This window comes from Palaemon carinicauda, chromosome 2, assembly GCF_036898095.1.
Source record: "Palaemon carinicauda isolate YSFRI2023 chromosome 2, ASM3689809v2, whole genome shotgun sequence".
NCBI classification, from domain to species: Eukaryota; Metazoa; Arthropoda; class Malacostraca; order Decapoda; family Palaemonidae; genus Palaemon; species Palaemon carinicauda.
The window spans coordinates 59,371,575-59,384,659 of NC_090726.1; the positions used below are offsets into that span (position 1 = coordinate 59,371,575).

At 35.5% G+C, this 13,085-nt stretch overlaps 1 protein-coding gene across 1 annotated transcript; it reads left to right on the top strand.

Annotated features, from left to right (window-relative positions):
• Positions 1-644: 644 nt before the first annotated feature.
• Positions 645-7,515, top strand: LOC137625329 (uncharacterized). Its single transcript, XM_068356172.1, has 3 exons — positions 645-1,019; positions 5,679-5,799; positions 6,989-7,515. The coding sequence occupies exons 1-3, from the start codon at positions 981-983 to the stop codon at positions 7,159-7,161; spliced, it is 333 nt and encodes a 110-aa protein (XP_068212273.1). The 5' UTR covers positions 645-980; the 3' UTR covers positions 7,162-7,515.
• The last annotated feature ends 5,570 nt before the right edge of the window (positions 7,516-13,085 follow it).

Here is a 13,085-nt window from a genome sequence, read left to right on the forward strand (position 1 = left end):
GACAGATATCTGGTTATCATGACAACAGCAACTTAATACGACCAATAGGCCTACACGCGTTTATAAATATCTACAGTAATAGGATTAGGCTACATTTCACATCCCAATAAATGCTATTTAAGACTTTTCTAACTTTAAATTAAGGTTAAAGTCCAGATACGTATCTCTGTAGTCTTTAATAATTACCTAATGGGGGTGTAACAGATAAACCCCGTTATCATGACGTCACTGCAAATATGTGCTGGGTAATAGGGTCGTTGAGTAAGAAGAGGGCGTCCGGTGCAGTCACACTCAGTGGTTTTACGGCTTTATTCAGGATAAGTGAATGTTGCATTTATTACTGACATAGTTAACTCTGCACTGTGTATCAACAGTAAAGCGTGAAATGTAGATTTATGACGAAAAGTTAACGTAGTGAAAACCGGAGTAAATGATAAAAATTCGATAGCAGCAATAATAGAAACCTCTGTGACGGCTCTCGCGTTTATTGACCGTCATCCTAATATAATTATGTTTGTAAAATTGCTCGGCCCACTTATGAATTTCCTACATCTTCCAAGTTCTTTTATTACTATTTTCATACTTATCAATTTCTTATTTTCTTAGTCCTGAGTGTGGAAAAAGTATATCTTTTCTTTACAGTGACTTAATTTCGTTCGTTGTAGCTGATGAAGAAGAGTGATAAGACAAGCGAACTTTAGTGGCGGAAGTTCTGGGACCATTGTAGTGTTGTACAATGGATTGTTCGTGACAGAGATAAGACAAAATTGGCATAGAAAGTTGGTTCACAAAATATTACTATTTTGTTCAAACGAACCATGAACTTAAGAACAACTTGAAGGACATATGCTGACGACTTGCAAGTGGTTTGAGAAATTTTAAAGCTAGTTGTTTACGAGGAATATTTTCCAAGAAATTATTCATATTTACACGAATGGGTCAGTTAGTTCTGTAGATTGCAAGGTATATAACAATTCGGAATGGAGCGTCGTGAATCTACATCTTTTAAGAAGAGGCTGGTAAGATAACCCAACGATCTGAGTTTTGCTTACTCTCAAAATGAGCCAGGTTTCCAGAGAACCATGACCATGGTTAATTAGGCCTACTATCATTGTCATTATCATTATCATTATTATTATCATTATCATTATCATTATTATCAGCCAAGATAAAATCCCAGGTGGAAAAGCAGAATGCTATAGGCTCAAGGGCGCCAACAGGGAAAAAATTGAAACAGTCGTTTTGAGAATAAAATTTCCTTATGTCTGGTCAAAAACAATGTTTAGGCATAAGAACGTTGTTTATTGCCTATCGCCTATCAATATTTTTGTTGTATATCTGTTTTGCCCTTTTCATTTTGTCATTCTATTTTGTGAATGCTTGCAAATTCGTGGTCAAACAATTGTCCTAAATAGCTTTTATATTTTCTTGGTGAAATAAGTATACGCAAAAATTTTAGCGATAAAACAGCACCACAATATCCGAAAATAGTTAAAAGAATTTTTTATTTTTTTTTTTTTTTTAAATTAGGTATTTGAAGCTTACGATAATCTGTATATATATTTTATTCTGCATTTAGTTATCCGCAGCAGGTCATCTTCATTAACTTTCAGAATTTTGGGTTTTAGGTGGCTAATTTCAGTCCAATTCATTTAGAAGAAATAGAAGCTTTGCCAGACAACCAGTCTGCTTACAGAAAATTTTACGTCATAGAGACAGCCATCTGTTCTGTTTTAAGTGATATGCTCGAAAGGATAGATGAAAATAATTGTGGCATTTTAATATAACAGAATCTAAGATCTGCTTTTGTTACAGTTGTGCATGAACTAATACTAAATTATATACGGTCCATTGGTGTTGAAGATCAAGCTTTCGAATACCCAAAAGACTACTTGGTTGACAAAAATTACTGTGTGCAAATTTCAAACTCTTATTCATCACATGAACCTTTAAACAGAGGGGTACCTCAGGGGAATGTACTTGGCCTAATCTTATTCTGCATCTATATACCATTGGTCTATTGAACATACTACAAAGGCACGGTGTGAAGTTCAAACTGTGTGCGGATGATACACAATTTTACTTCTCCATAAATGATATAGACGACACTACTGAAACTCTAAACCGAATCCTTGATAGTGCTAGGGAATGAATGACAATTAAACAACTAAAATTAAATTACAAAACCGAATTTATAGTGGTTGGAAAGAAAAACAACGTAAGAAACTTAGGTGACATTCAAATAAACATTAATAGCGACTCAGTCCCGATGTCTATTATAGTTGGTGACCTAGGCATATCTCTTGACTGTAACTTGTCCCTCAATGCCCAAATAAATAATGCAGTAAAAACTGCTGGTTATCATCTCAGAAACATTGCATTTATATAAAAAAGTACCTAGATTAATACTTGTAAAGAAACTTGCGATAAACTGTGTTATTACCAGGATTGACTACTGTAACTCCCTCAACTACAATTTACCATAAGTACAACTTAAAAAATTACAAAGCATAATAAACAGAGCAAGACTGATACAAGATGTCCCACCTCGAGAAAGGATCACTCCTATACTAATTGGTTTATATTGGCTGGCGATGAAAGCGAGAATTAAGTTTGAAATATGTACAATAACCCACCAAGTTATCAGAACCAGTGTAATGGTCTGTTTTTACCCCGGGGGAAATATGGTCCAGGATCCCCCCGGGGGAACTTTGTCCCAGGATAATATTCCCCCCTCTGGGCCAAGATTCCCCCTTTGCTTGGTGGAGGTAACCATTAATTCAGACGGGGGGAGAAAGACCATTACACCTGGTCATAAAAGTAAATCATTAATTTCTTTTAATTTTAATGTTTTTAGAGTGCGCAGTTCAACATTACCTCTTGCCAGTACAAGTTTGTGACCTGGGAAGGGGGTCCGGGGGCTTGCCCCGCCCAGGGGCTGTGACCTGGGAAGGGGGTCCGGGGGCTTGCTCCTGGCTAGGGGTTGTGACCTGGGAATTTCTAGGTTAGGTTAGGTGGGTTTGTTAGGTTCTGTACCCTTTTGTACCTTTTTATATTTTGTGTAAAGGATATATGGAAAAAATGCTTTAAAATAACTATGTCAATATTATCGTAGCATTGCTAACGTTAGCAATGGCATCGTAACATTGGTAACGTTGCGTAACATTGTATATATATATATATATATATATATATATATATATATATATATATATATATATATATATATATATATATATATATATATATTCCTAATATTTTGTCGAACTTACCGTTGATTATTTAATTCATCAAAATAGTTTCTCTGCAAGGGAGGGTGGGGGAGAAATGGCCTAGGAGGGGACAATATCTTAGGGCTGAAATTCCCCCTGGGGGAATAACAACCCGGACTGCTTTTCCCGGGGGGAATTCGATCTTATAGGCTAATTTTCTCGGGAGGAATTTCAGTCAGGGGGGAAAATTTCCTGCTACACCGGTCGTCCAATTTTGTGCAGCCAACAAATCGTGTTGACACGTGAACAGTTACAGATGGTTTCAAACTATTAGAACCTAGATATATGTCTACTGTAGGCTCTAGGGACTTGAAATAGGCAGCCCCGAGACTATACAATAGGCTTCCACAAGATACCCGAATGATTGAAGATATTAAGGCTTTCAAGAGAAAACTGAAGACTCTTATTCTGCGAGTCCTTTGACTGTGAAGATTTATCACTTAATGAGCAATAGGTGGTATGAAATGTTGAATGCTTTGAACGAACAAGATAAATTGACTGTGGTGGATCCTGTAGAGAGTAGTGTTCCCCTGCTGTATAAAACTGGAAAAACGGCCGTCAAAGTAAGTAAGTAAAGTATGCTAGCATAGAAATTTCCATCAGTAGTCCACAAGCTTCTGGGACAGAAATTTCCATCTGTGGTCTATAAAGTTCTAGCACAGAAATTTGCATCAGTTGTCTGTAAACTTCTAGCACGGAAATTTATATCGGTAATCTGTAAACTTTAGCTCAGAAATTTCCATCAGTAGTCTGTAAACTTCTAGCACAGACATTTTTATTAGTAATCTGTAAATTTGTAGAAAAGGACCCTGAATAAAGAAATCAAGAAGAGAATTATGAAAAAGATAGAGGAAACTACTGAAGAAAAGTGATGAAAAAATTAAGATTCATAGAAGGAAATGGCCCACATCCTTATATCAGATAAATTGGTCTGGATAAGGCAACCGTTGAAATGAAGACAAGATTAAATATGCTCAAATTATCTGGGAAAATATGCAGATAGTTTGTGTGACCTTTGCAAAGATGAAGAAGATACTACTGAACATTTTTCATGCCCAAAATTAGGAGTTAATGAAACTAGACATAAATGTAGGAACGTTGCAAATTCATAGCAGGGATCTGGTCGCATTTATAAGTAGGGCAATGCCTTAGAAAGGATTTAAAAAGTCCAAACTGACGACAATAGGTTGCCAAAATGATGATAGCAAGGTGTTATTCTAGCTGATTTCAAGATAGGTAGGGATAAACGTAAAGACTGAGAATATCATTATTAATCTGTTTATGGTACAGGTAAAATAAGCTTAATTATAATACTAAGAATAAGCTTAGCAGCTTTGCACCGATCTATAAATTGATAGTGCCCGAAAAATTATTTTGCGGAGTGAGCAATTAGGAACCAAGAACCAGCACAAGAATTTCTATCAGTAATCTGTAAACTTTAGCATAGGAATATTCATAATTTGACTGGGCCAGATTATCCCATATAGTTCCTCCTAAAGAGATAACCATTTATCATGGTTTGTCACATTCCCCATTTGGGGAGAGTAGCGTAATCAATAGAACTATTTTTTTTATCTTTTATTATGAAAATAGTTACATTTTATTAACTTACATTTTTTTTTGTTTCTTGTATCAAGAAATATACATTTACAAATTATATTTTAAAGTTTTGTATATACATTATAATATCTATTATAATATAAAAAATTACAATTTTATTATTTTTCTAAATATGTTTTTAAGTTAGAAACATACTGATTTGTGAAAATATTTTTTACATGATTCTAGAACTATTGGTTTGAGAAATAGGAAATGATTCACAACCATTTTAAAGACATTTTTACCGTTCAGAGTAGACATTCTCCGAAAAAAATCAGGGATGTACCTGCTTTGAAATCAATAATTTTCATCACTAATGTTTACTTTGCTTATTGATTTTCTGCTGGTCATTTGTAGAAGCCATTGTAACTTTCCCTCTTCTCGAGGTGACTATCAATCGACACCGCTTGATTTAATCTACTCAAAGGGGGTTAATAAATGGTCTGATAATTCTAATACTCCCCAATCAATAGGTCTTAGTAATTTTATTCTTTAATAAGGCTAAACGACAGAGATATATAGTTCCCATCGGCGTTAAACTTTACTTTAAGGGCTGCATTTATGGTCCTATCCTGAAGGGGAACCCTACTCTACAGGACCTTCAGTGTCTTTTTGTCGTTTACATTCCAAGGCAGTCGGCATTTCACACCGCATATTGCTTGTTTACTGTCAAATCCATACATTTTTTTCTTCCCCATTTTGTTTAGTTTTGTTTGGGTCAGGGCTAAGTTATAAAATTAGCTTGGCCGTTCCAAAGATTTCATCTACAAAGAAATTTTTTATATTTATCATTTTTTTCTTTTCCAGACACCAAAGCGTCTTAGAATTGCCGGCTACACGCTAGTTGCTCTTCTGTTCCTGGCCAACATTACTTACATGGTCCTCCAGCCACGACCTCCTTACTGGTTTATTGTTGTGGTTGTTCTTGGTAAGTAATTAAATTTGCTGTTTTTGCGTAACACGGGCTCTTGCTTCTTGAACAAATGGTAAGTTAAAATGTTGCTGTGATAGCTTTGGTGTTGGTCCAGTTGGATTCAGGCTTCAGCCAGAAATAGTGTTTTGAGATTTATATCCTGCAATTCCTTCTGGTTTGATTACCATCATCATCATTATTACTAACACTAGTGTACACAACCCGTCAAAAATTACGGCTAAATATTTAGGTAAATATGCACACACACATTTAACCCTTCATAACCCCTCCCCATTCCCTAATTACAACCCCTCGCATTAGGGGTATGACTACTTCCTTTGCTCCTTACCCGAGGGGTGAGGAGAGACCGAGTAGTTATAAGTCTGGCAATGCAATGCCACAGTGTATCTGGATATACAGTATATATATATATATATATATATATATATATATATATATATATATATATATATATATATATATAATGGACAGATTTTTACTCATTATCATATAGATGATTATTATTATTATTATAGTTCCTAAATTTTAAAAAGTTTTGTATAATTGTATTATCACATACATCTGCATAAACAAATACCATTATGTCCCAAGGTTTTAAACTATTCAGAAAACCTTAGTTTGTCTTTTACTATTATGCTCGATACTGAATGGCTAGATTTAAATTGAGTCATAATAAGGCCCAGCGCTGGGGTCGAGGAGCCAAGTAGTACCAATATGTTTTATGAAACGAAAATAAAACTTTTTAGTTGGGGTTAAGTCAAGATGACACATTCATGATAATTGAGTTTGTTCTCATAATCATTAATTGAGAGAGAGAGAGAGAGAGAGAGAGAGAGAGAGAGAGAGAGAGAGAGAGAGAGAGAGAGAGAGAGAGATTATTAGGGTATTGTAAACAAAAGCTATCAAACTCAACATGACATATGCATTATAATTGAGTTGATTACCTTTAATATGATTGATAACTTTGTGTGTGAGAGAGAGAGAGAGAGAGAGAGTATTAGGATATTGGAAGTAAGAGCTATCTAAGTCAACATGACATATGTATTATAACTGAGTTGATTACCTTTGATATGATTGATAAGTTTCTGAGAGAGATTCTCTATTAGGGTAATGTAAACGAAAGCTATATATAATTCAAACAATTGCGTGAGAAAATTTAATAACTTTTTCATCTTATTTACAGGAGTAATGGTCGCTCTGATACATTACGCGCCTTGTCCTTGCATACAAGCAGAAGACGAATCCGAAGCAGTTAATGATCGACACCCTTCGATAAGAAGTACAGATTACGGAAGTATTGACATACAGGGCGATCCGGAACAAACCAGGTCCAAGGAGAATGCGACCAGTTGTTAATCCGAATCGAATACGCCCAGATCAAACCAGACATTTAAATGAAATAGCGTTTAGTTATCCAGAGATTGATATATCAATCTTAAGCCTTGAGATATGCATTTTTAAAACGACTGAAGACTAATAAAATCAACATTATTGTAGTGTGTGTGGATACTGTGATAGCTCATAACTTCGAGGGAATTTTATTTGGCTTTTGTTACTTGGTTATATCATAGGTTTCTTATCTAGTTCAAACTTGCAGCGAATATTTTTATGTTGAACAGGCTGACATAATTCCCTCTTAATGGTTTATATGTGAAAGATCTATTTCAATATTGTTATGGTTCAAAAAATATTTTGAATTGTTAATTACTGTCATTTTATTTTATTTATTTCCATCCTCACAGGGCTATTTTAACTCTCGGAGCCCTTGGCCTTAAAGTCTTAATTTTCCAACTAGGGTTGTAATTTATCTAGTAATGACAATGATAATAATATGAAATATTTTAGTGTGGTTTAAAACTAAAAAAATTTGCAAAAAAAAAAAAAAAAATGAAACTGGTTTAAAACAGCTACTGCTTCCAATATAATTTATGCCGATTACAAATCGAACTGGGAAGAAGACGGAATTAATTAAGCAATTTGAAATGCCAACCATATACCTAATGTTATGCAAATGTAGCAACATACAAAATATGCCAACATTCGAATCGGGAACCCGAAATGTCCATAAGGTTACTTAGCAAGTTCCAACGTTATAGAATGTTCACCAGTGGAATGGGAACAAAATATGGTGAATTGTTTTAAAGTTACACCGAAGCATCCTTCGAACAACACGGTCATCAATGTCGATATTATTATTATTATTACTAGCCCAGCTACAACACTAGTTGGAAAAGCAAGATGATATAATACCGAGGGATCCAACAGGGAAAAATAGCCCAGTGAGGAAAGGAAATAAGGAAATAGATAAATGAGAACAAATTAACAATATATCATTTTAAAAAAGTAACAACGTCAAAACAGATATGTCATATATAAACTATTAACAACGTCAAAAACAGATATGTCATATATAAACAATGAAAAGACTCATGCCCGCCTGGTCAACATAAAAACATTTGCTCCAACTTTAAACTTTTGAAGTTCTACTGATTCAACTACCCGTTTAGGAAGATCATTCCACAACTTTGTCACAGCTGAAATAAAACTTCTAGAATATTGTGTAGTATTGAGCCTCATGACGGAGAAGGCCTGGCTATTAGAGTTAACTGCCTGCCTAGTATTACGAACAGGATTGAATAACTGTTCCTGAACTTTCTCGACTGGGATTGCGTCTAGGCTCTTATTATTATTACTAGTGTACGTGACCCGTCAAAAATAACTGCTAAATATTTAGATATGCGCGCGCACACAAACCACGTTATGACTATCTCTCCCCTACTACTTCCGAGGGATGGGAAGAGACCGAATAGTTATGCGTCTGGTAATGTCGCTAAGCGTGACTGGAATCCAGATACTTTCTCGTTTATTATAGAGGAGAGACTATCATCATCATCAAGTGGCTTATTGACACATTGTATTTAACAGGGCATCATTGCACGTCAACTTTACGGGGAATGTGTGCAAAAACTTTTGACCATAATGCTGCTCTTTCACGCCAAACCCAGTGAAAATTAGAAAATATGCAAAATTTTGTGAAAATGAGATACTGATCAGCAGTGGCCAAATATGGAGAAAACTCGATGTATTTATGGAATTTTTTGTCTATATGGCTTGGTGCAGAGTTCAATGAGGTCATTTAAAGCTAAAGTCATACAAGGAACTAATGCTATATTATGTACAGAGGGTAAAAAAAAAATTACCGGTGCACAATATGTGCGAATCATTATGACACCAAAAATGAAAGGCATTGAAATGGTGGTGACCACAGTTAGGAATAAATGGGTGGTTCTGACCTTCCGTTCGTCTGTTTTAGATTACCTTATATATAGCACGACACAGGCTCTTGCACGAGGATCCCGTGTCTTGCTGTATGCAAGACAATCTAAAACGAACGTACGGAAGGTCCCAACCACCCATTGATTCATGACTCTGGTCACCCGACCAATGTTTACGGTAGGCATCGGACTACCCGTCCACTGACAGTTTTTTTTCTGTGTACAGTACATACGTACCTTCAATGTCCAGTGTAGGTAGTGTTTAGTACTGACAAGTTTGAAAAAAACTTAGAAATAACAATTCTTGAAGATCGATTGTATTTGATAATCAGGATCCCGTTGACAATAAACGAGCAATATGCGATGTGAAATAGTTTATGCCTTGGAATGTATACAGTAAAATGAATTATGAAAGGTCCTGTAAAGAGCAGGGTTCCCCTGCAGTATAGGGCCAGAAAAGCAGCCCTTAAAATAAAAGTAAAGTATGCAAACAAACATAACTATGGGGAGTATCAGTTTTGTGCAGTATGAAATTGAACAGGACATCCTGCAAATACTTTAATCTTTTATTTACAGTATGCAGATACTCTTCTTCTTAACTTATAAAATTACATTACTAATACTCCATTAATTACAGAACGTTCGAAATTGTAGATTAATATTGATATTGCATTGTGTTAGATTTTGTGTGATCCGACTTTCTGGGAATAATAATCTTTGCTCTGAATTGTGTGTAAATTTGCTTTGTCCCATATATAATAGGTATCTTGAATCTATATACTGATAGTCTTTATTTTTTTAAGGAAGGAACCAAATCAATTAAAAATGCCTTGTAGAACCATAGTATATCTTAATTGCACATACGAAAAGTAGGCCATTAGACAAAAATAGAGCAGCAGAAGGGAAAGAATTTAGTTGAAATATCAATGTGAGTAGATTACCCAATGATAAGAGATTAAGGTTATATGGGATCCGAGATAACGATAATTTCGATTTTGTGGTAAGCTTGAGTATACAACTGGTATTTCCTAATTTGTAAAAGGTACTTTTGTGGTTTGAAGATAATTTTAATTTGATAATAAAAAAGGTGTCTGGCTTCAGTTCCAGTATCATCAGAATAGACACTCATCAAAACGTCAGCCAGCATGCCTAAAGCCCTGTCCACACGATCGAGCATGCCCGAAGGGCAAACAGTGATACCAGGCCACTATAGTTAGTGAAAATGAGGGTAGATGACGTCAGAAGCGGGGAAACTAAAGGCAAGGATCTGGCAACACTGTATGATGCCAGATCCTGTCTGTGGTTTTCCCGCTTCTGACGTCATTAACCCTCATTCTTACTAACTATTGTGGTCTGGTATCACTGTTTGCCCGTCAGGCATGCTCGATCGTGTGGACAGGGTTACCCACCACTGTGTTGCCCAACCATAGCAGTATTCTGCCCAGTAAACGGCTTAAACTCAAGGTCCTGGGCTGGGATCGATCTGCTGTCATGCAAATTCTAGGCGAACACGTTACCAAAGTACTAGTCCGGAGGCATAAATTGCTATATGTTAGATATAAAAGGTGAAAGCTTATCAAATCTGGACATAACTGAGAACAGTATATCTCATTTGTAGTGATACTGTATGTTGTGTATAGGTTGATCGTGGGTAGACAAACGCTCACTGATCTAGACTTTGTTTAATTCAAATATCTTACAATGGTTCATATGTATTGTATAACAATGCAAGTTAAATTAGATTAACCTCAGAATTTCCAAGTAAATATTGTAATTATAGTATTAATGCAAAATTATACATAGGGAAATTTCAACGAGATATAACAAATTATTTTCCAGACCAATAAACAAATGTAACAGAAGTCATGTGGTCAAATGTATTTGCGTAGACATAATAAATAAAATGCACTGACATATTAGACTTGTTACAAACTTGCTTTGCTCGTTAGTGAACGCATAACCAACCAGAAAGGGCACTCGGTAGAGTGCATGCATATGGCTATTTCATGTGTATCACAAGATGGGTAATTGAATTATGCATATTTTGGCACTAGTTTCATGCAAATCGCATAAAAGGTAACCAAGACAGCAAAAATGTTTTTGACCTATTCGCGACCTTGACCTTTGGCCCAATCACTCCCAAAATCTAATGAAATTATCCTTGAATCATGGCCAATCATGCCACCAAATTTAATGAGATTCGGTCAAATACTTTGTGAGTTACGCGTATCACAAACAAAGAAACACACAAACAGTGGGTAACAAACATGAATAAATAAATACAGACCAATCAAAATTTAACCTTCGCAACAAAATTGGCGAAAGTAATTAGTTAGCAGGAATGGTAAGTTATGGGAATATTTAGAGGAGTGTGTTCCACTGTTAGTAGTAGTTAAATCATCTTCAACAAGATGCTGCTTTAAGTTTTTGTTAGTGTCGTAGCATTGTCAATTGTCTACTTTTTGTTATTAAGGAGCCAAATTGTGCAATTTGGTTTAATCTGGATCCAAGATAGATAGGATCGGACTAAACTAATGCTAGGCGGTATATCTTAGCAATCTATGATTACCAACTGTTATATTAGCAGATGAGTAACGAGAACTTTGGTGTGGAGGAAATGCCCCCCTAAATGTGGAAGTCACTAGCAGCAGGGCGATGGATTGGGTTTAAGGCGATAGACAAGATGTCTTTACAGCTTCTACTCCTGATGCCTGGCAGATTATCTCCCTGGAATTAGTATGGACTAGCAGGGGTCACTTGCCTTAGTTAGATAGGCATGCACATCAAGGAACTGGCTATCCTTTGATGGATTTAGCCAATGAATCGTCTACAGATTTAGTCAGTCTATGGAAAGCGAAAATTACAGAATGGCCCCCAGTTCCTGGCGTAGCGGGGTGCAAAGAATCTCCCGGTTTATAAATACTTTAAGAAAAATTTGAAAATTGGTAATTGGAATGTTAGGACAAGGAATCAGATTGGTAAGTTACAGCAAGTGGAGAGTAAATTTATGAAATATAGTTTGGATATCTTGGCCCTAACTGAAACACGTTGTGATGGGATTGGTATATATATATATATATATATATATATATATATATATATATATATATATATATACATACTCAGGAAAAACAGACGGGGTTGGAAGCGGAGGGGTAGGAATGATGCATTAATATTATGAAGAGCTGTAAATAGTAGATTGTTGCTTGCAAAGTTTAAATCAAAGCAGTGAACTATGAGTATCATAGTTTGTTATGCACCAACAGATGATTCCTTTGAAGAAAGGAAATTTGAATACTATGAAGAACTGCAGAGGCTAATGCTTCATCCACATGAACGAGTTTTGTTCGATGAACTTTGTTTCAGGTGACGTCAGAAGCTCAGAAGCAGCGAGCAAAGTTTGGTACAGAGTCATATCTGTATTAACTCTGGTTCGTTCTAGGGTTTTTTTTTTTTTGAATGATTACCTTGGTAACAATTGCTGTGCTGATTGGTAGTTAAAGACTGGGGAGATGTCATTGCCTGTCGTATAAAGTTAGGTTTTTAACTAATGCCAGTGATATACGTTTGGTATATCTTCCATCTTTAAGTTTAAACTTCAAAGTTTTATTAAGTCCATGAGGCAACTTTAAACTTGATAGTTGTATAAATAACACACATTCAGCCTTTTGGATGCAATGGCCGATGTTCGTATAGATCGTGATGCACGAGTTGGAGCAATTTATAAAATAACTCGGGACCTTAAAATTACTTGTGTTATCGAAGAATAGGTGAAGCGAAAACTATTAAATTAGAAAGTGTATGAAATTTCATTTTTTAGGACTAAATAGATCTCACTGCAAGTTTCTGGTATAATTTTAGACAAACTCTGCTTAGAGATCCTTGTTGTAATGTGTATTAACGTTATGTATAGTTACGTCCTGTTGACAGATTAAGTAATGCTTCCTGTAATAGGGCTTCACCACAAAAACACTCGTCTCATAACTCGTACTCTTATCCTGTACT

Coding starts and splice junctions, on each gene's coding strand:
- LOC137625329 (XM_068356172.1), top strand. CDS start 981: ATGGAGCGTCGTGAATCTACATCTTTTAAGAAGAGGCTG. Junction 1,020..5,678: donor CATCTTTTAAGAAGAGGCTG/GTAAGATAACCC, acceptor TTTCTTTTCCAG/ACACCAAAGCGTCTTAGAAT. Junction 5,800..6,988: donor TATTGTTGTGGTTGTTCTTG/GTAAGTAATTAA, acceptor TCTTATTTACAG/GAGTAATGGTCGCTCTGATA.